Genomic DNA, 23,027 nt, shown 5'->3' with positions numbered 1-23,027 from the left:
TTTCCAATGCAGTCAGCCAGGAGGAATTCTGAATCATACTTAAAATTCTTATTAGCTGGAGTTGCCTTGACTTGCACAACAAGGCATCTGTCTCCTCTTTTTATTATGTAAGTAGAGGAAATAAAGACAGGTACTTAATCCTGTGTAGCATTTTGCATGCAATAAGTGCCTTTAGAAAGTGTTTACGTTGCAGAAAGTATAGAACGTGTTGTTGAATGACATTTCAATAGTAACTGTCTTCCTGGTTCTTTTCAATGTACAGCTATGTTCCTTATTGACTTGCACAGATATAGCTGCAGTACAGTTAGTTATTCATGAGGCATGCAGTTCATGCCTGTAGCGCGTTGATAACAATTACTAATCATGCATTAACTCTTCGCAAGTCATTTACATCTACCATTTATGCATGAACAAACACTACCTCTAAGAACTTTGAAGCTGACAGGCTAATCCTTTTCACCACTGATTTGTATCTCAATTCTTAAATGACAGTATAATCCACAAAAGAAATGACGCTGGCACTAAATGTGTTCAGCCAACTAATTACACAGTCATACAGTTCTATTGAAACATAGGGGTTAAATGTGAGTATACGGGTTAAATGTGGATGCATACAAATAGGCAGATTTTGATTTAATTACTATTTTATCCCCACAAACTGGTGTGACAATCTTTCTGATCTTTCCAAAAGATTATCATATTGGTAGAAAAGGAGCCTGAGTAATTTTGAAGAGAGGTTTAGTTGGTCTTTGAACACTATCATAAGTATATGATTGTGTGCAAAACATTTTTTTAAGGTACTTTTTTAAGGTACTATGCTGACTGTGGGTGTTATAAGGTGCAAGAAGAGTTTAAAGTTGCTCCAATGACTGTAGTAAAATACTCCAACACAAGGAGAGGTGTTTCAGAGGAAAGAATATTTTTTTTAACAGTTAATACATTTCTCAGGCTGATTAAGCTGTCTCTTAGGAACACGCACAACTTCACACAGCAATAAAATGAATACTAGGTCCTAGGCTTATTTGCAAAACAACGGGAACTATGAATTTAATCATTTTGGAGACCATTATTTAGGCTGAAACCTCTTACAGAGTTTTTCACTCACTGATGCCAGTAATGCAAAACTTACTGGCTTCAGTGACCTGGGATTAAATTTCGATCTCTTTGGTAATGACATTAGAGAACAGTAGAATGAACTACTACTCACATACACCGTCCACACCGTCCTCTTCGGTCTTCTCATACAACAAATGGATATCTGTATTCTGATATGGATATCTGTGCTTTCCATATTGATCAATCCTTTCAGAGATTACAGGACATGTATCTATTCTATTGTTTGTTTGTTTTTTTTCTCAGCCTTGGGGTCATTGCTCCAGTACTTTAATTTTAACAATTAGAGAGCAGGGGAAAAAAATCTTGAAGTCAAGTACACAGCTCTATGGCGCTTTACATGTGGAGATCTGTCAGCAAAGGCATAGCTACGTAGGAAATGCAAGTAATAAGCCTGCAAGGAACATACATTTTGGGCATCTTGTGTGATCCCAATTTTCTGTATATCCATGATAGCGATTAGAAATGTGTCTGCTTCCCGTGAAGTACAGGCATTATTAACAGGATTATGCCTATTATGATCAATATGTGTCATTTCTGCTATGACAAGCTATTGATCTATCAAATACATAAAGCCCAATATAGCCCAGGCTTCTTATGCTTACCAGCAATACCGTGCTTGAAGGTGCAGCACACGTTTCTAGTCACTTTCTTATTTAATTTTAATAAACGAGACACTTCATTGTGCATGCAGCTCTATCAAAAATCTTCATATTAGAGCCTCCACCAAAGCATAATAGTCTGAATTTGCCAGCATTCAGATTGACCCTGTAAGAATCATCTGTCACACTCAGTATCTGTAAAGGAGAGAGAGATGAGAGAACTGGAATGTTAAGGAGGACAGACTATAATTTTCTTCATCTGATGGTTCATCTATTTGTTATTTTGTTTGCTGCTGGGTTTGCTACTTTAAGTTTTTATATTTCAAAATGGAATTAAAATCATGAGTCTTTTCAGAAGGAAGGAAATCAGGTACCTTCCACAGTTCTGGTCACTGGTACCAGAAGGGAAAAACCTTTTACACCACGAACCTATTTTTTCCCTATTTCCTACCTGGTATGATGACCTGGAGGATATATACCTCTTTACAATAGTAGAAAAGGAAAGAAGAACAAAGAGCTTACAGCATCCTTTAGAAATTGGTCTTTCTTAGGAGCCCTGTAAACCTCTGCACCTTCTGGAGGATCACCAAAGCCATCAAGAGGTGACAGGTGATTGAAATCAAAACCATCTGTAATTACAAAGGTTTCAGAACATGAAATCCTTTTTAAAATTATGGTTTTTAATCATGTGAATTAATTCAACTCAGTTTATAAAAAAAGCTAGTTTGGTGAACATTGAAACTAATGAAATCTGATTTCCAATTGATATGGGTCTTGTTGTTGTCTGGCTTTTCAACTGAATTAATCTGAAAGCTACAGCATGGGTTCTCCTTTTCTCTGAAAATTTCTTTTATTAGAAATTTTAAAATACATATTCCCTTTCCTGAAAGAAGCTGGGTAAAGGCTTTAATAAAATTTTGTCAGCTATTTGACATTAGAAGTTCTGTTTTTCAGTCATAATTCCTTCTCTAGCAAAGCAGATACTTTATGAATTAAAGATGTTTGTGTTTAAAGAATTTATAATGGCTTTCTCCCAGGTGAATTTTCTGATGTCTAGTAATCACTCATGCCAGTCTGCTTTCTTTCTCACTTTTTTCCTTCTGCAGGAACATTAGCTCAATCTGTCTTCCCAGCCAGCTGTCTTTACAAAACATGCAGGACTTAATATCTCTGAGTTCTCTACTTTTTTTTTTTAAAATGTGGCATCAATCAGCTGGGAAAAAAAAAAAAGTTTTCAACAAGCCATTTGAAACATGCACACATACAGAGTGTTATTACACAAAACTACCTTAAGAAAGTAGACTAAGAAAAACAATAAACCCAAAGAAATTCTATCTTACAGAGCTATGAAGTATTTTTTGTCTGATTGAACAGCAGAGCAAGACTGCTGGGTCTTCAGATCAACATGTTCTACTACTGCAAACTAAAGAAAGGACTAATGTCCTTGGGCTGATCATTAGGAAAGGTTTCATTATGTTTACACAACTATTTTCTAGTGATCAAGATTAACATGTAAGATCAGGATTCCTGGGAATTATTCCTGAATCAGAGAAATGAACATGGTTAGATATTCCCAACAGCGGACGCAGCAGCAGTTGCAAGCAGCGGAAAGACAGAGCTAAGTCCACTCCTGCACTCTGAAATACAATGAATGCTGAGAAAGAGGTAGGTCTGCCCTTACACATTCACTTAGTAGTAAGAGGATCTCTGAAACACAAAACACCACTGAAACCAACCAGCTGAACCTGGCCCATTACTCATGATCAACCAGCTTGCTGGCACAAGGCTTTTATAGGAGGCTTTTTCCCCCAGCCCTTCACATTTGGGTAGGGCAATAGGACATCTGGATGGCATGTGGGCTGTCCTTCGAAGTCCTGCCCATGTGACAGTTCTAGCTTCTTCTGGAAAGTGCCAAGTGAGGGGTGGTGTGAGCAGCGTGACTATTCTGTCCCTTCTGGCCTGCCAAGAAGGGGCTGCCAGGTAAGAAAGCAGCTGTGTGTGACCTTGGCCAGCTTTTATACGGTGACAGCGGAGAGGAGAGACCTTTTCCCACAGACCCTTGACTGCTGGCGCTTGCTTGAGAGCTGACACCTATTCCATTTAAGTGCATTATAAAAAATAATCAAGGGTTATTGAATTATTTCTTGTAATAGTTTATATTATTTGTGAGGTGTAAGGCACCTAAAGATACCACATAGATAACTTACTGAGGCAGCTCCCTTTTCTTGTCTTTGCCACATGTATCTCACTTTCATTAGCTACAGAAAGATATTAGCTGTATGCACTCATTTAATATGAACCTGAGGGGTGGATGGCACTCATTTCTATTTCATCCATTTTTGATTTACCACAAATACTCATCTATCTGCAGGTGGTTACAACCAGAGCTGCATCTGAAAGCACTTACAAATACCAGTGGATCTGCCGACAGCCCAAAGGAGGCAATTAGGTGCCGTAGGTATAGGAGGAGGAAACAAGCAGCTGGGCTTGGTGGCTGCAGGAGGCAGCATGCGGCAAGCGGAGCCTGTGGTGGCTGCCCTGGCTCAGGCTGCTGGCGCTGACAGTCATTTGTTCCTCTGCTGCTGCTACTATGGCACATCACAGGTGCTTGTTCTGCTCTACTGTGTTAAGGCTTTCTTAACACAAACAGGGGACGCCTCCGTCCTCATGTCTTAAGTGTACTGCTGTTTTATTTTTTGTGCCCCTATTCCCAGTAACACAACAAAAATGCAGGAAAATGGAAATGGCAATCAGTGGGTACCCAGTCTCAAATACGTTTACGCCAGTCCATCTAGAACAGCTACAGCATCTTGGTTTCTATTCCTGAGATAAAGTTCAGAAGGGTTTAAAAAAAATAAGCCTTTTTTTTTTTTTTTTTTTTTACCCCACATGTAGACAGTGTTATGGGAAGCCTCTGGGCTTTGCTTTCTGTTTCAGGAAAAAACTTCACTCTGTTGAATTTTGCAAGTTCCTATGTTTGAGCTGGAAAATTGTGTCTTGAGAGACCTGTGACCTTAAACTGATCCATGCCAGTAGATTTTTCATCTGCGTGCACGTATGTGTATGTATATGGCAGTATACGTATATCATATGGCAGCAAATTCTGGACATGGAATTATTTTCAGTGTGTCTATAGTTCAGTTAGGATGGGAACGCTGAGAAAGTGGCACTGAGGGTACCCAGCATTCAGGTGTTAAAGAATCGACACGCTGCTTGCTGCCTGCCATGGCATGCTCATCACGTCTCTCATCCACTTACTTCTCCTTTGCCAAACAGGTGATTTTCTTCTTTTTTTTTCTGCCATTATATTATAGCCCAAACTCTAACAGGACTTCACAAAGAAGCGTGATTAGGATTACAGGATGTTGCAGACAGTGTCTATTGATGTATTACTCTCAATCATTGGATCCATTCTGAAGAATAAAACGCATTTTTCAGGTGATGCTGCTCTTTTATCATACTGCAGACTGAAGCTCTGGCAGTGTGTGCTAGGAGTGATGAGAAATGAGACTGGAAGATAAAGAAGACTTGGGAACGGTCATAATTTTCAGTGACTTGGTCGCTAAAAGGAATGTGAGACAAATCGGAGATGAAACCTCTGAACTATAATGGCAGAGTGAGCATTTGGTAAACTAAGACTACTCAGCTGTATAACGATTTCTGTCCATTTCTAAAATTTAAGCCAAACAGCCGATGTAAGCAAGACGTTCAGCACACACGTGTATTTCTGTAAGCGTGAGATACAAGGAGCTCCAGAAAGAATTTTACGTACGAAATTTCCATCCCGCTAGGTCTCTATTTATAATGAAGTTAAAGTCTACAGCATCTGGCAAACCAACATCCGTCGTAACAAGGATATGCATCTATCCCCGAAGTGAACCTCCTTGCTTTTTCACGGGGCAAGTCTGCCGTTTTAAAGAAGCGATGATAACTATTGACTAAACACCTATATATATATATATATAAAAAATCTATGTAGCACTGAACCCTGTCTTCCTCCCATCCTACTCGGCCCCTTTCCGCTAATATTCCCTCGCTCCTGCCAACTCTATTAGACATCTCTCGCCAACACCACCGAGTGCATCCTCCTCTCACCGGAGACCGGAGGATGCTTTGCCCCACCATGCCCGTCTCCGGCGGCGGGAGGGCCGAGGCGGGGGGTGCGGGGCGGGGGGACGGGGACGTACGTCCCCGTCCCCCCGCCCCGCACACCCCGCCTCGGCCCTCCCGCCGCCGGAGACGCCGTTCTCCCAGTGCCCATGTGCGAGCGGGCGGCCGGGACATGCTCACTGGGCGGGCGCCGCGCCGCGCCTACCGCACATGCTCACTGGCCGCGGAGGGCACCGTCGGAGGTAAGGGGGTCGCTCCGAGCGCGCCGCGATATGCCGCTTCCCCGCTCCCCACCGGCTTTAATCGCGGGAGGGGCGGAGCGGGGAGGGCGCGGCGGAGCGTCTGGCGTTGAGCGCTGCGCACCGGCGGTGAGCGCCATGGCGGCGGCGGCGGCGGCGGCGGGGGGCCCGCGAGGCGGCAGGGGAAGGGGCGGCGGAGGAGCGCGGGTCCGGCGGGAGAGGCCCGGCCCGGCCGGGCGGCAGCGTCGCGGCTCAGGCCCCGTCAGCACCTCGGCCAGCGCCGGTGGCGGCGGGGCCGGTGGCGGCGGTGGGGCGGGGGCGGGCGCCGGCGGCGCTCGGGGGTGCTGCCCCCAGGGCAGCGCCCGGGCCCGTCCCGCCGCCGCGGGGAGCTCCGCTCGCTTCCTCTTCCCGCTCTTCCCCCTCCGGAGGCCGCTCTCTCCCCCGTGGAGGAGCTGGCGGGAGGCCTCGGGCCGTGCCGGGGAGGCGAGGAGGGCGGGCGAGGGGTAGGGGGGCCGCGGCGGCGGCCCCGCGGCCGCTACCGGCCGGGGCGGGGAGGAGGGGGCTGCGGGTCTCTGGAGTGGACTGAAGAATCCCAGTGCCTCCCGGAGATGAGGGGGAGGGAGAGAGAAGCAGCCACTGGACCTTCAAAAGAATTCAAAATAAATAAAATGAAAAAGTGGAAAACGCAGCTGGTGCTGAGGCATCCATGAGGCTTCCGCTGGCCCAAGGAAATGCCTGGGAAGCGTCTGCGGGATGGGAAACAAGTGGAAAATGTCTGGGGTGTCGTGTGGGGCCTTCTCTGGCCGAGCAGGGGCTCAGCTCCTGGGCTGTGGGGTCTGTGCTGCTGCCCGTGAGAAGTTAAATGTTGGAATGAACACGGCGTGGGAAAGGAGAGTGTTGCAGATTGTGTTTAGTCATCTTTGCAAGGCCCTTCCAGTGCCGGCTCTGCAGCAGGAATGCTTCATGCAAAACAGTCATTTATGTTCACGTTCTGTGCGTTGAATTTGCACTGTCTCTCATAACCAGCGTTGAAATGATTCTTATTTTATCTGTGCAAGGTCGTAGAGGGCCTGCAGTTCTCTGCCTCGCTAGGTGACTCGTTGGTCACATTTAACCACGTTTAAAATAGTTGATGTGTGACATTTTGGTGAGGAATTCTGTTTCCATGTTTCTGAGGATTTTGAGGTAGGCAGCCTTTGAAGGACACCACGTTTATTTCTTAAGCATATTGGAGCAAACTTGCACTTAAATCTTTTCCTCACTGTCATTCTCTTAACTTTGGGAAGCTGCTTGACTGAGAAAATTGCCTGAATTGGTTCTCTATCAGAGATACACCTCAACAGACTCTCTCTCCCAAGGCAACTAAGATCAAACTTTTTTTTAGAAAAAACCCAAACCATTTGTTAACTTTTTATAAGCATGTGTGTTCCCATTTGCCATATCCAGCCCTACTAACATAAACCTCTTTCTTTTCTCTTGCCACAGTCTGGAGCTTAATCTTCAAAATGAAGCTCTTACTAGCAGTTTTCTTTTTCGTCTCATTCTCCTTATGGGTTGAAGAAGTCTATTCCAAAGAGAAGTCTTCAAAGAAAGGAAAGGGGAAAAAGAAGCAATATCTATGTCCATCGTATGTTCCTTGTTTCTTTTATGCTTTTCTATGATGGTGATCCTGCCATATTTTTAACAGTGGAAATTATGTGACAATTGAAGGTGATGCTTTCTGCTGAGAGAGTGGGGTTTGGGGTGGGAGTGGGAGGAAGAGGGTTTGACCAGTTCTTTCAAGGAGTGTGTTTCTTCTGCAGCAGGACCTCTGTTTTAATGAAAGGAAAAATCTTAAGCCACATCAAATTGTTTCTTTCTTTGTGGGGGTGTTGCTAAAACAGTGTCTTGCTGTTTATGGGGACGTGGTGATGTAGTGCCATAGTGCTATACTCTCTAGCATCGTGTTGCAGGTATACTGAGAAAAGCAAAGAGCCTGCAAAACTGTCGTGTGGAAAGTCGGTTTCTGGTTAGCTTAGTTCTGTAAGAGAAGGCTTGTCCTACACATATTCTTACTGTATGTTGGATAGAACCAAGGTCTTCAGCATCTTCCGTCAATGATTTGCAGTACTGTAACTTTTATGGAGGTGGATTGATTGTTGCTATAAAGCATGCCCTTATGGAATAATCTTTCTGTAAAAACACAGAAATTAAGATCTGTGATTGCCCAGCTGAAAAGAGAATGTGTTCTGGACACCTATGATTACTTGATGTTAAAAATACTCCCTCTTTCTAATGCCTACCACGTTTTCAACTGTGATCCATAGGACAGCACAAAAGTTTTATTTGCAAGGACCTCTTTTGTCATTTTCTTGGCTAGCCTTGCTCATCTTTTTAGTGTTATGCTGTAAATATCCGAGGAAAAGATCGATGCAATATAGTAAGTTGCCAATAAGCGTAGAAGAGCACTATGCCTGAAATGATAAAATTGTTTAGACGAATTAAAACCACATTTCTTCTTTGACCATGAAAGAAGACTGGAAGATGAGACTGGCTATTTGACATTAATAGACTTTTTCAAAAGAAAAGAAAAAAAATAAGTAGAATAGCCAGAATGAAGCCATGTTTGAATAATACTTTTAAAAGTTCCCACTCTTTTTAAATATTGACAGCAATGTTTATTTGTAACTCAGAATTTTTAGAGAGTTTCTACATACAATGTTTTCATTCTTTTTTTTTAAATCAAACTTGAAAAATGAGAGGTACCTTTGGATTTGAATACATTAAGATACAAGTCTCAAATGTGATCATGGCTCATCTGAAATGGCCCCTATCCATTCTATCCCTTTTGAATAGTTAAGTTGAACTCTGTATGCAGCTTTTGGTCTGAGCTACTGTGAGGATTTGAAGCAAGGAGAAAGATGTCATAGTTACCAGGACAGGCGTAAGCACTGAAGTCCTCAGAAAGTGAGTTGCACAGCTGGGAACTGAAACCGGACCTTCCATGGTCTCATTGAAGCAGCCAGCATTTCCCATCTCTTCTTGCCTTGGCCTTAATTAGAATTCAAATAATTGGTGCCATTTTATGTTGATAAGAGGGTGGTTTTTTTGTGTGCGTACTCTTATGCACAGTATTTCTTGGTACCCTGTTCTTTTTTATTCCAGTTGATGTTGCAACCACTAAATATGATGTCATTTATAACCAATATACATGAAAAGTTTTGAACTGATACTTTTACATTGCAGCCACTTGAAGCTTTCCAAGAAAATTCTGGCGGGATCCAGTATTTGTCCAGCGTGTCACGTGTGCAGGGTTGCTAGCTAGAATGAATTGCTGTAGCACTAAGCCCTGTCGGATTTTCTGAATAATGAACAGGTTGTCTTTATCTTACTTGGCTGAAGTTCGCAGCTTGAGAGGCAACCACTTGTAATAGCCGGGCTGCAGGACTGCTGTTTTTGTGGCTGGCATCTAAAAGACCTCTAAAGTGAGCGCGCAGTGAAAGTCAGTTCTGTCTTGGAGAGAAGTTATCTAATGCTCTCTTAACTCAGGCTATTGATGGCCAACTTTCAATCATCAGCATGTTTTTTATAATGTTTCACGAAACTTGTTTACTTGGTGACACTCTGCATTATAAAAAAGGCTGCATACTCTTAACAGTTTCTTTCCTGCGGGGAAAAAAAAAAAAAGGAATCTTTCCCCCGAAACAACTCAAAACACAATGGAGTGAAGTGAGAATTAAGAGACACCAAAAATAGTTGACCAAAAATAGTCTCAAAGGAAGAGGTTGAATGAAAAATTTACTAGTAAAGCACAAGAGAAGTCTTCTAGACATCATTTATAAAGTTGAATGGTACAAATTCCTAATGAAAACATACATTTATAAGTTAAAATCTTAATCTACCTTTAATTTGCATTGGTTACTGGTGCAATAAAACTTAAAGCTTAATTGTAACGAATTATTGCCTATTGTTTCCTTACAACATGTGAAAAGCTAAATTTTACCTCCTCAGGAGAACAAAATACCACACTCATAATTACATACGGAACAGTCTTTTCTTTACAAACTTTATAATGAAATTCAAATGTGTGCAAATAATTTTCTAGGAAAGATTTATGCTGAATCTGATGTTGCTGCTTGAGTTCCTTAGTTTGACATTAAGAAATGGATGGTTATAAGACTGGTTTGGGACTTTAGCATGAATTTTTTTTTATGAAAACTGAGCATACTTGAACTTTTCCTTTTATGGCGCTCCAGAATACAAGCCTTTCACCAAATGCACCCTCCTGGCATGAATTAAATACTATTAGAATAGGCTGAAAACAAGCTGATTAGAAACTCCATAAAAAGTTCATTGTTGTCTCATAAACAGATATTTGCTTCCTTCATTTAGGAAAATTCTATTTTATATCTTGGAGCAAACCTCTTACTTGTGATGGTTTGTAACGCCGTGCTTCTCAGTGCATTGCGTGATACTGGCTTGACTGGCCATTTCCATTTATTTCTGAAACTGTTCTTCCTAGCTTTTTTATCAAGCGAGTTCATGAAGCTGATGATTAATCACTTGGTTCTTGTTTTGATTTAATGCTCACTCAGAACAGATTTAAGGTTTCACATCTTACATTTAGATCATTTTCCTTCTTACCTCAGGCTTTGCAGATGAAACGTAGAGTAGTTATACTTGTGTCTGATTCCTGAATGTTCATTGATTAACAAAGAAATTGATTTATTCGTCCTAAAATCCTGTAATAGGGAGTATTGCAGCATAAATCTGAGAAGCTGGATTCCACAGATGCGTAGTGCAATAGAATATAAAGCTTTAGTGTAACAAAACTCTTGTCTTTTGTCTCCATGGAAAATATTAAATAAAAAAATACAAAAAAAACAAGTCTATCTCCTCAAGAAAAAAAAATAAGAATTTTGTGGATTACAGTCTTCTGTTTGCAATGCTTATTTTGAAATTCACTGTACTGAATACAGATGATTTCGATATAACTACAGATGGATTTGGTTACTTGATCACTTTCTTGATTCGTAGACTACCCATCAGCTGTATTACCTTTGTTACTTACTTCTTATTAATTTCTTCGTAATTCCTCATAATACCTGTTTTTGGTAAATATGTTGGACACTTAGCTGTAACTTTTTCTAAGAGCCCCGCTGAAAAATGTTTTTCCTTTTGTTACATTATAATAAATACTTCAGCTGTTTTATGATGTGTGAGCTGCTGCTGTTTTCCCCCTAGTCCTTAGTAGCCCAGAAGTCTCTCCTTAAAACTACTTTCAAGACCTCTAGACAAATGAAATTATAAGGAAAGGGAAATTTGGTTATGACTGTGTTACAGAAGGCGTAGAGATGTAAGAGAGTCAAATAGCAGGTATCAAAATCAGTTACGACTCTGTTCATAATCACAACTATCCCTCTTAATTATAATTTTAGTATGACTCAGCTGTTCACTTGCACAGTGTTCATTTCTGAAGATCCCACAGCGTCTCTAATGCTGCGGCAATGCTAAGAGTGTAAACTCAATCACTAAATCTCATTCTTTCTCTGGATATCGAGACTGTGCTTTTAAAATAGTGTTCCTTCTCACCTGTATGCATTTTTCCACATGGAGATTTATATCCATGTAGATGATTAACTAAATACTGTATGATATCTATAGAGACATTTTTATGCACAAAGCAGGAGTACAAATCATATTCTGGCTTGTATTCAATAAAGCATATCAGCTACTTCGGAAACTGTGAAATGGCCCTCTAAGCCCTCCAGAAAAGATGGCTTGTGCCATCTGCCAGGGCAGAAGCTTAGAAAGGTCACAGATGCCAAGGTTCAATAAACAGCTTCTTTTAAAAAATAACAACAAAAGACAGCAGAACTGGGGAAAAAAGCCTTTGATGCGTTTAAAACAGAGAGTTGTATGAACGCCTGTCCTAAAATTTCTCGTGGTTAGCTGTCAGCTTCTGACATGCTCTTCCCATAAAGACTAAAGTAGAAAACTGAAAGTATATCTTGCATCTTGCATCCTCTCCACCTTCTCATGTACAAGGACTTTTTTAACTTCTATCAAGCATTCGGGTGTACGTGGCCTCTCTATCTGTAGTGTGTGATCATCCACAAAATGTAGATGGTGGGAAAGTGGAATTATCTCTGTCTTCATCACCATCTTGTAGAAGACACTGTTGATAGCTTGTGAACATTTTCATTTGTAGGTATGATGGGAGGGTTGATAAAGTTTGTGGGAGAAGATGGAATGAAGTTGAAAGAAAAGCCTGAATTTGGTTGTGGAGGCAATTACATCTCACAGTCATTCTGAAGATAAGTACATTGCAGAGCACAGGCCTGGTTCCTATAAAAAATTCTTTTGCCCCATAGTAACAGCAGTTGGTCAATGGTTTAATTATTCTGTAGCATGTAACTCTCATGGAAAGCCTTGGTCGGGGACAGATAGGGCCACATTCCAGGAGGTCTGGGAATTTGTTTTCAGAGTGGATAAACATGCTGGGGAGTAAAAGATAAAGCTATATAAGCAAAACCTAAGTTCTCTTGTAAAATACTAACTAAACATGGTAGGCTGGTTCTCATTCAGTAGTTCTCCCTCTCAGTGAGCAGCATTTACTCTATTCAGAACACCGTGGTGATAAGACACTACAGTTGTGTGGTGAAGTTACAGACTTTGTATTTCATATACAACCTCCAGAGTGAGAAAATACTTGGATCTGCATGTTAAATGACACTCCTGAAACCTAATCTCAAGGAAAACCATAGGACTAAATTCTGTTCTCAGCTCCATCAAATGGATATTTGAAAGACAAATTATATAGAATGTATCTCTGCTTATATCACCATACAAAGTGGTTAGATTTTACCAAGATCCGTGTATTGTCTCAGTACTTACCGCATTTGGACAACAACTGAGACAAGGAACTGATGATGATAAACTGCTTTTAAAATGTCTGTAGTTCTGCTTAAACATCTGGATGCTGATCATGTTTCATGTCTGCATGCGGTATCAGGACACAACAGAACGCTTATGCACAAGGGTCGCTTTGGTGATGACTTTGGTAGGATGCAGAGATGCCTAAGCTAGGAGCAAGCAAGCTCATTTTAAGAAATGGAAGCACGGTTAGCTTGCTGTGAGCAGTACTAGTCAGGTTGGATGAAGTACCGTACTAACCTGGTTCTACTGGTTTGGGGGCTGTCGTCTCTGTGGTGAGCAGATGAATCAGCTTGCTTTTCTCAAGTTTAGGGAATAATAAGAAGACACTTCAGATTACCATATAAACACTCCTTAAGGTGTCCAACCCTGGCAATGTTGAATGTGAAATCAAAGTTGGACTTCAAGGTTTCTGATAGACAAGGACTGAAGTAGTGACACTAACTGAATTATTTATTCACAGCACCCACCTTCAGAAAGATTGCTTACATGCCCACATCAGAAGACTATGCTCTTTGGCCTGTCTACAATAGGAGATGAAAGATGAGTTATTTCACCCCACAATTCAGGGTTCACAATTTGGGGTGCCCAATCTGGGTTTCTGTTTCAAGTTCTGCTATGAAGGAGCCTTTCCCTTTGTTCACCAGACTGCATTACTGCCAAATTTAGGTCCTAATTTTAGGTGTTTAGTAATCAACTGCATTTGTGGGGACACATAAACAGTTATTCAGAGTTCCATAGCATTAATGTAATTTGAGTGATATCACTTTGCATTGGAGACATCATAATTATTCTTCCTGGTAATAGAGATGTCAGTGAGTTTGAAAATGTAGCTATTAAGCATACTGGAGATCATAGAGATCCCTCAGAACAGTTATATAGTATCTCGTTGATTTGTATTAACCTGCTTTTTAGCTTTGAGTTATTGCACTCAGAAAATCTAATGCCTGCAAATCAGGACACTGATAGTTTATATCAGGGAAATAGTACTTACAATATATGGTGAGATGACAGATATTGTGTTTCCCAAAACTTATTTTTATCATTCTCATATATACACTGCCATGTTATATGACTAAAGTGTCAGTTTCCATCACATAGATTAGATAAACTGTACTAAAATCTGTTGTTTCAGCAATATATAGGAAATTTTGCTGGAGATAACTTAACAGTGTGAGTTGGAATATATATTTTTGTCTGTCAGGCAGTAAGCTAGAACTATGCAAAAGCAAAGCTTAGTGCGAGGTTATCTAAGCTATGCACTCTAAGCAAACACCAGCAGTAGAATACGCGTGCTACCTCACTGTCTGGACTACAGTGTATTATAAGCTGGTGTGTGAATACATCCCTGTGGCATGTCTTTTTTTTTTTTTCCTGATTATCAGGCCATGAGTAAAAAGTATATTCACATTCTCTTCTAAAATTAGAGACTTTTCAGCATAATGGGATCTTAAGACTAGAGATCAGGGCAGTAGGTGAATTAAAACAACAGCAAAGGTTCTTTTTCTCACTTGTGTAGAATACTGTTCATATTCTTTTCTCCAGTCATCTTCCTGTAGCACTGCATGTGATGAAGACTCCTTATAACTTCAGTGAGCTCTGAGATCCTAAATGTCATGATAAAGCATAGAGATATAATGTCTTCTGACACATTTGCTTAACATGAGGAAGCTATATAAATTTCAAACCACGTGTAATATATGCTCCCTTCTGGCATGCATGTCTGCTTATCTAAACTTGTGGATTTTGATTAGTGAATTATGAAAATAATTATCTGTTGCCATCAATTGAAAATATTAATCAAAGGCAGTGATAAAATGTGTAGAGCTGCAGTGCAAGAGGAGATGGACACCTTAGTGCATCTCCTGTGAAATAGAGTATTTAAAGTCATGCTTTTATTCATCAATGATAGCAGGAGTAACCTCCCAAAGACCGGAGTGAGGCCAGTCATATCACACAGAGATGTTATACTGAAAGACTAGCTGTACTTTGTTTTCTTTCTAGCTTTTGACAACACTGTTTGTAGAAGTGAGAACACTTTTGAGAATACTATTTGTTTTCTCTTTTTTTTTTTTTTCCCCAAAAAGTGAAAACATACTTTGGGATTTTTTTTTTTTTTTGGTGTTTGGTTGTGGTTTTTTTTCAAAATTGTTATTTAGGCAAAATTTTTGTTAAGGCAATTTCTAACTTTACTGTTATTTGCTTTTATATTCCCTATATAGCAAGTGTGAGACTTTGTTTGCCTCACGCTTTGTTTGGTATTCATCGTATTTTGATTAGAACTCATCGATTACTGTGAGGAATGCTGCTGCATTTCCATTTCCTATTTCAACGCAAGTTGAAATAAATCTATTAAAATTACACCACATGCTACAACTGTTGGAAATCTAGGGCAAATCTTATGCTAGTTATCAGCTTTTCACAAATGTGCAAATTGTAGGTTGAGTAAGAAAAAGTAAGGAAAAACTTCTCAATTAGTGTGACTGTTATATGGGAATCAAACAGCCTTTAGCAAAGTGAACTACTGCTACTTTTAGGCAGGGACATCTCAGCTCAAATTCTTTTTCTCTGATGTAGCCTACGCGTTTGCCTATCATTAATTCTTTCCAGAATGGCCAATTAAGCAGGGGTGGTAGTGGCTTTAGGTAAATGTCATAGTGCCATGAATAGTCCTAGCCTATTCCTCCAAGCCTCCATCCCATCCCACTGACTGTTTGGTTAAGTCCTTCTGCTCATCTGTCACTCTGAAAGTGGCATAACCTCTTAACTCACCAAAAGCTACACGTATGATTTATTGATTTGCAGGTGGAATTTAAGCATTTTGATCAGCAAGGCTCTCAGAAGGAAATCCAGTCCTTGTGGTGATGTTTCATCGCATGAGTGCTATTCAGGATGATAGTTCAAGGACAGCATGTGGTAAAAGACCGCAGTGAAAATATAACTGATACTCAGCAGAGCTTTTTTTTCCAGTGGCTATTCCAGCCACTTCATTCAAAGTCACCTTTAAGAACTAGCAATTACTGACTCTCTGTGCTGCTTCTCACAACTCAAACCAGCCAATGCTGTTGTATATCACTTGGTTCTTATATAAATGTGGACAAATATGTGCGCATTACACTTGTCTAAGTTCAAAACACTACCCAACAACTTGCAGAAGATGTGATCATGATGTTCTTTACCAGAAAGCAGTGCTGCTGCTCGTTCTTCATCCCATCGCTGTCTTCCCAGAGAAGTAATTGTCCTTTGCCTAATTCATGGTTGATCTTTCAACGAACACCCTGAACAGGTATTTGTACTAATGTACTTTTGCACTGCAGCTCAGATCTCACAAAGCTACCACCTTATTCCTCTTACTTGGAGAGACAAATAAACCTGTCAGCTGTATTTGGCTTTATTTTGCTGTTTGATGCTCATTCATTTAATTTCTCAGACTGTTTTCCTCTTTTCCTCATTGCATTCTATGAGCATCTGTATTTAATTTGTGTGTCCATGTTATCCTGCATGGTTCAGATTACCATCGTTACTATTTAATGAACTTCTTTGTATAATCCATAGCAGAAATTAAAAAAAAATAAGATTTAAGTTTGTTCATTAGTTGTTAATTGGTTTTAGTTTGATATTTCATTAGTACTGGGCATATATGATTTAGAAAGAAATCCTATTGCTTGTGTTAAGGAAACCCTCCTTTTGTCACAGAATTGTAGAATCATAGAATCATAGAATCACAGAATGGTTAGGGTTGGAAGGGACCTCAAAGTTCATCTAATTCCAACGCCCCTTCCATGGGCCGGGACACCTTCCACTAGATTAGGTTGCTCAAAGCCTCATCCAACCTGGTCTTGAACACTTCCGGGGATGGCGCATTCACAGCTTACTTCTATGGGCAACCTGTTCCAGTGCCTCATCTCCCTCAGAGTGAAAAGTTTCTTCCTTATTTCTCATCTAAATCTCCCCTCTTTCAGTTTAAAGCCATTGCCTCTTGTCTTATCACTACATGCCCTTGTAAAAAGTCCCTCTCTAGCTTTCCTGTAGGCCCCCTTTAAGTACTGAATGGCTGCTAGAAGGTCTTCCCAGAGCCTTCTCTTCTCCAGGCTGAACAACTCTAACTCTCTCAGCCCGTCATGGGGTCTCACGAGAGCAGAGTAGAGGGGCAGAATCACCTCCCTTGACCTGCTGGCCACACTTCTTTGGATGCAACCCAGGATTATAGGTGGCTTTATCGTACACAGAATAAGGACATATTAGTGGAAGGTAACATATTTTACTAAAAGTAAAAAATTCCTAATTTTATTAGTGGACCATTTATCTTTGGATAAGTGCTGATAGAACAAATCATTCACCTGTGCAGTTTTTAAATGTGACAGCAGTTTTAGTGCATTTCGCAAGAGATGGATGGGAAATTACATACTGCAGCCACTTAAAGCTGCTCCACGATTTTTTCTCATCCTGTGTGATACAGTTTAACCTATACTTGTGGATACACACTTTTTGGTAGCTACATCTTTGGATAGCCTTCAGAATTCATACAAATCCTGCTAGCCACTGGTGAGTAATCTGAAATTTCAAGGAGAATTGGATGGTTACTTGCTGTCTTAGCTGAGTTGATGTACTTTTCTCCCTTGTGTATAGCATCAAATACAAGCAAATAGTTAAACAGATATGTAGCTTTAGGTTTCAGTAATATCCTGAATGCAAGAGGGAAAACAGAAATCTGATTGTTTTGTTTCTGAAGGATAAAATGCTCAAAAGGTGTCAAGGAGACTACGATAGAATAAAATGCAGTTATGTTATCTTAAATGATTGACATGTTTTTAATAATAAACTCCTGCGTAGGTTTATTTATAAACATTTTAACTGTTAAATGTTAACTGAGGAGATTAAATCACATTGTGAAAGCATAGTAAGTGCTACCAAGCCAGCAGCTCTTCTTCAATTGCTCCTGTTGTTTCCCATACGGTTTGAATTAAAACAGTGGATTTTAAAGGTGAGATTATTCATAAAATCTCTGCAAGGGCTAGGATCTGGCCTCATCTCCAGTTTTCAATCAAGTAGTGGTATCATGCAACGGTGATAGTTCTTTATTAATTAATTAATTTCCCAACATTCATTAAGGAAGATTCTGAGCAGGAGCTACTGTAATTGGAAATCTTAAAATCAGGAAGTCTGATACATTCATACAACTTTTTTTTTTTTTTAAGCTGGCCGTGAGCCATTTGGAGAGTTAATATTTTCTTCAATAAATGTTTGAATAATGCAGAAGTCCTAGAGGACATGAAAGAAACTGAAGGACACTGAAGGATGAGAAGAAAACTAGCAGTGAACTGAGATGCTATAAAGAACAACCCATAGGTCTGTCAAGCTGACATTGATATGGGAAAGAATAATGAAAAAAAGAAATTAAGTAGGGTAAAGGAGGCAATAGCAGCTGATACTGATTATGGAAAACATTTAGACAATAAACTGACTCATATTTTAAAATGTGTTCATACATTTTTTTTGCTAGAGGTAATAGTGTTGATGCATATGACTTATGCCTCTGTTGGGTGTTTGTCTTATTTTCACGTGGCATCTGGATTACTAAATTATAATGACAGAAAGTCAGCAGAGTAGTCATCATAAAATGGATGGAAAAGTGATTACAAGACAGGATTCAAAACTGGAAAACATCACTGGACAGGTTCTACTGACAACTCATAAATTCATTTACATGACGGTATCAGCCTGCCAGGTGCGTAAAGTCCATGGGGTGGGGACTGATGCACCCTTATTGGGTTTTATTACACTCAATTTCATGTTACTCTTGTAGCTACATTTACCTGTCACAGGTTCTTTTTAATTTTAGCAATGGTTTTAATTTAACTCCCAACACAATAACAGCAAGGTGAATGGAGATGTTTAAATTCCCCCTGCAAAACCAGAGGAGAGTCCAAGGCCTCGTTTTCCATAACAAAGCTTTTATTAGCACTTGACAAGGAGATTCTACAATGGCTCCAGCTCTATGGAATAGCTGTCTCGGGCATGTGAGAGCAAGAGACTGCCAAAAGCCTCTGCGTGATTTGGCACCTACGAAGTGCCTGTCAGTTTACTTACGATCCTAATCTGACAGTCACTAAAGATAGTTCAGGTGGCTGCTCTCTACTAGGGAAGAAATCCTGTCCCTCTGGATGTTTGTATTAGGAGGGAATGGAACAATTAGGGAATTGCAGTTTATTTATTTTCTCAAATTTACAGTTAAGAGTATATAGAAGAGCTTTGACTTTTGTTATAGTTTCTTGCAAAATACTGGACCACCACAAAGAAAGGAAGACTGTATGCTGTGGAACCTAAAAATACCAAAAGTATTTTGCTCATGAAATGGCATTTATGGCATGACTTTAAAATTACTTAGGTTTAAGCACACAGTTGTTTCTGTCTTAATAGTAACTTATGCACCTTTTTTTTTACAGCCAGCAATCAGCCGAAGACCTTGCAAGAGTACCAGTTAATTCTACCAGCAATATCTTGAATAGGCTATTGCTCAGTTATGATCCCAGGATAAGGCCTAATTTCAAAGGTTTGTCAGATATTTCAGTCTGTTTTTTTAATCTTTGGAACGTAACTTCTGCTCTTTTCACACAGAAAAAATTTATGTAGATAGTACTCACAAATTTCCGTTTTTTTTGTTGTTTTTTTTTTTTTAATGGAAATTTCTATAGATAGTGGGAAACTGCAGAAGATACCCTTTTGAACTGAAAGGTAATATGTTAGGATTTCACGATCATAGTAGTATATGATGCTTTAAAACTATTATTATATCGTTATTATTACTATTTTATAGAAGTTTTTTCAAAAGTAGAGTTAGATTTTATAGAGTAAGTTTTTAAAATGTCTTTTTATCCCTACATTTCAGTTAATACTTCAGTAGTATCTCTACTTTACAGTATTTTAAAACACTAAAATTCTCTATAGAGATCCTTTAAGATGACTTTATCAAAGTTGGGATCAGCAGTATCATTGTTTGGAAACCATGCAGTTATTAAAACCCTTTAAAGATATGTTAGCAATACATGCATGCAAGCTTACACACTTCGAGATTTTGAATAGGTAATGAATTTAAACACATTCTCTGACTATAAAACATCTCATAAAGTCAAATGTTCTAGCAATCTCCCATGTAGGCAAATGTGATTTCCTTACATATGCAGAGAAGGTTGGAATATTTTCCATGTAGGCAAATGTGATTTCCTTACATATGCGGAAAAGGTTGGAATATTTTCTGAAAAACCTCTAATAACTCAGACAGCTGTAAGATACACTTTCTAGGACTTAGATTATTTCCCTGGTGGAAAAAGACATAGATAATTTTATTACATTACAGACACTGCAGTTACATAAGTCAGTTCTTTCTTTTTAAAACTTACATTTAATTACATGTACATGAAGAGATCTTTTAACATGCTTATCAATAGTATGATAAATTCAGAAATCTATAATCTTTATTATGCTTTTGTAGAGACCATTTTCAGATGTTCTGTTTAACTAGGTTTTATAAATGTATTAAACTCAGTTCTCAGGAAGTGACCTGCTTTTTTTTTTCTCTGGAGAATCCAGCACTGAGTCTTGTCACAAAGAATAAATGTCCAGCCTCTGTTTTACCTGTTCTTCAGCACGATAAATCACAAAGCATGTTGCAGATTTCTTTATATTTTTGATAACCCTGCTGGCAGTCCAGTAGGAATCAAGATGGAAGGAAAAAGGAGGACATGCAATGTTAACTCTCAGGGAGGTGGAAGAAACAGAACATTTTCTGACAAGTGGTTTGCCCGTGTTAAAACGTTCCTCACACATGAGTGATTTTCTTGGATGGTACTTCCTATTCAAATCTGGAAAAGATAGTACACTCTTGGCTACTAGTGGTGTGGTGGATGCTCTGTCACATGCATGAGGCGCTAAACAAAGTATGATGCTTATTGCGTACCAAAAGCATCATGTTTAACTGACGCGATTTTTAAAATAAAAAAAAAACAAACAACAAACTGATTTAATTGAAAAAAGTTAAATTTTATGTTAGTGATTTTCTGGTGAACCAAGAGAACGGGTTTGAATTTAGTTATTGAATGTACACTGAAATATTGTGTGCAGACAAGCAAACTATTAGATGAGGCATATTTTACTTTTTATTTGTTAACTTTGTCAAAATAGTCTTTATATATTGTTGCCTCTGTAATTGCTGAAAATAGGGAGAATTCCATTGAATTAAGTACTTGTAACAATGTAAAGGAGATCAGATGCATGCATCTAGTGTACATACTGACACTCTCAACATATAGGTGCTAAATAAAACCAGTGGACCATAATTAGTTCTCACAATCATCAGGCCACTTCTCCCTGCTTCGTGCTAACTCTCTGTTAACACCAGATTAAATGACTGCCAATCAGTTCCCGCAGGGTGACGGAGGGCAGATGTAGCAGCTGTCACACCATCCGTCTTAAACTACAGGAATCCTGGCTGTGGAAATGAGGAAAAAATCCCATCCATCTTAATATCTTCACAGCTGCTGGCTTCTGGAAATTTTTCTTGGCAAACTGGTAACCATTGTAAAATGGAGCAGCCTTCTCTTGCTCCGAGGCTAGGTAGCTGTGAAAGCTGCATGCAACAATTTTTGTCTGCCTGTATTCATACTTTACGATTATGTACTTGACTTGCACAAAGAAGTATCCTCTTACAATATAAGTAAATGTGTCATCATAAATCATGAACAGGTAATTTGGGATGGTAGATCATCATTATGACCTTGACAGTTAAAAGTGTCCACTGCTAGAAATGTGAATTGCCTCTATCCATTACACTGTGTGCAAAAGTAATACTGGATTGTGCATTCCATGATAACAGAAAATCGTGGAATTCAAAAATTATTCAAATTTATGATCTGTGAAATGCTTTAAGCTTAGCACTCTGGACTACGGATTTATTTTTTTTTCTGTTTTCTTACCACTGGATTGGAAAGAGTTTTTGTCATTTCTATTGGCTTTCAATGGAAGTAGATTAAACCACAGCTTTTGAAAATTGCATATATACTAACTTGAAAAGATAAATTTGTATGACCCTATAAAAAAATACTTTGCATTGTGATACCAGTGTAAAGAAACTTCGAATGGAGGCTATCCTATCTTTACTGGATTGTGCAGTTCATTAGAAATCTTTTTTGTTTTGTTTTTAAAGGAATTCCAGTTGATGTTGCAGTCAACATCTTCATTAACAGCTTTGGGTCAATTCAAGAAACAACTATGGTAAGACTGAAATTGAATTAATATAGCACACATGGAGATTTTCTTATTAAATTAAATTTCAGGCTAAGGATTATGAACTATAAAGTAGAAATAATTGTTATGATTTCAGACATTGAGAATTGAGTTAATGGGGTTAGCGACAGATTGAATGTGCTCTATGTCATAAATCTGTTAATCTATTTCACTCTATAGTTGTCCACACATAGTCATAGCTTTTAGAATCTGATGTACATGAAAGGAAATCCATGGTTTCTAAGATCCAAGACATACGTTTATTTCCATAAATTATTAAGTTCAGGGGAATTAAGTAATCTTTCTGAGAGTTACTATGTAGGTTGGTTGGTGTATTACTAAAGAAAATACTAGGACTGTATGCGACAGGAGAAGAACATACATGCATAAGGCTGAAGCATATAGGTTCTCTGTTTTATTGTAGTTCTGAGGGTAGGAATAAATTGTGGAGGAATAGAAGGAGAAGGAGTAAAGGAGTAGATCATCAATGACCGTACTGTTACTCCTGTTCATTTACTATGTGAGGGAGAGAAACTGAAGAATGAAGTTTCTAAAAATGTGTTCCCAGTTCAGTCAGAAGGTTTCAACATGTCGGTAACAGCATCAAATAATCCTCATTACAATTTTGACTTTTGTTTCTATAGGAAACAGTATCAATTTCAAAATAAAAAGTCATTTCAGCAAAGCCATTGCAATTATTTTGGGACTTGAAGATCTTTTTTTGCAATGGCACTTCCAATAAATACTATCAAAAATATTGCAGAAA

At 39.2% G+C, this 23,027-nt stretch overlaps 1 protein-coding gene across 1 annotated transcript in view; it reads left to right on the top strand.

The window, feature by feature from the left end:
* Window positions 1-7,566: 7,566 nt before the first annotated feature.
* Window positions 7,567-23,027, top strand: part of GLRB (glycine receptor beta) — a 47,245-nt gene continuing 31,784 nt past the window's right edge. Inside the window, exons 1-3 of the mRNA XM_009992094.2 lie at window positions 7,567-7,691; window positions 19,426-19,532; window positions 22,182-22,249. Of these exons, the coding sequence (XP_009990396.1) occupies window positions 7,570-7,691; window positions 19,426-19,532; window positions 22,182-22,249 (297 nt within the window). The 5' untranslated portion in view covers window positions 7,567-7,569. The remainder of the gene's footprint in view (window positions 7,692-19,425; window positions 19,533-22,181; window positions 22,250-23,027) is intronic.

This window comes from Tauraco erythrolophus, chromosome 5 (assembly GCF_009769465.1).
Source record: "Tauraco erythrolophus isolate bTauEry1 chromosome 5, bTauEry1.pri, whole genome shotgun sequence".
Classification (NCBI taxonomy): Eukaryota; Metazoa; Chordata; class Aves; order Musophagiformes; family Musophagidae; genus Tauraco; species Tauraco erythrolophus.
Note: the sequence above shows the minus strand (reverse complement) of the source record. Positions and strands in the feature narration are given on the sequence as shown.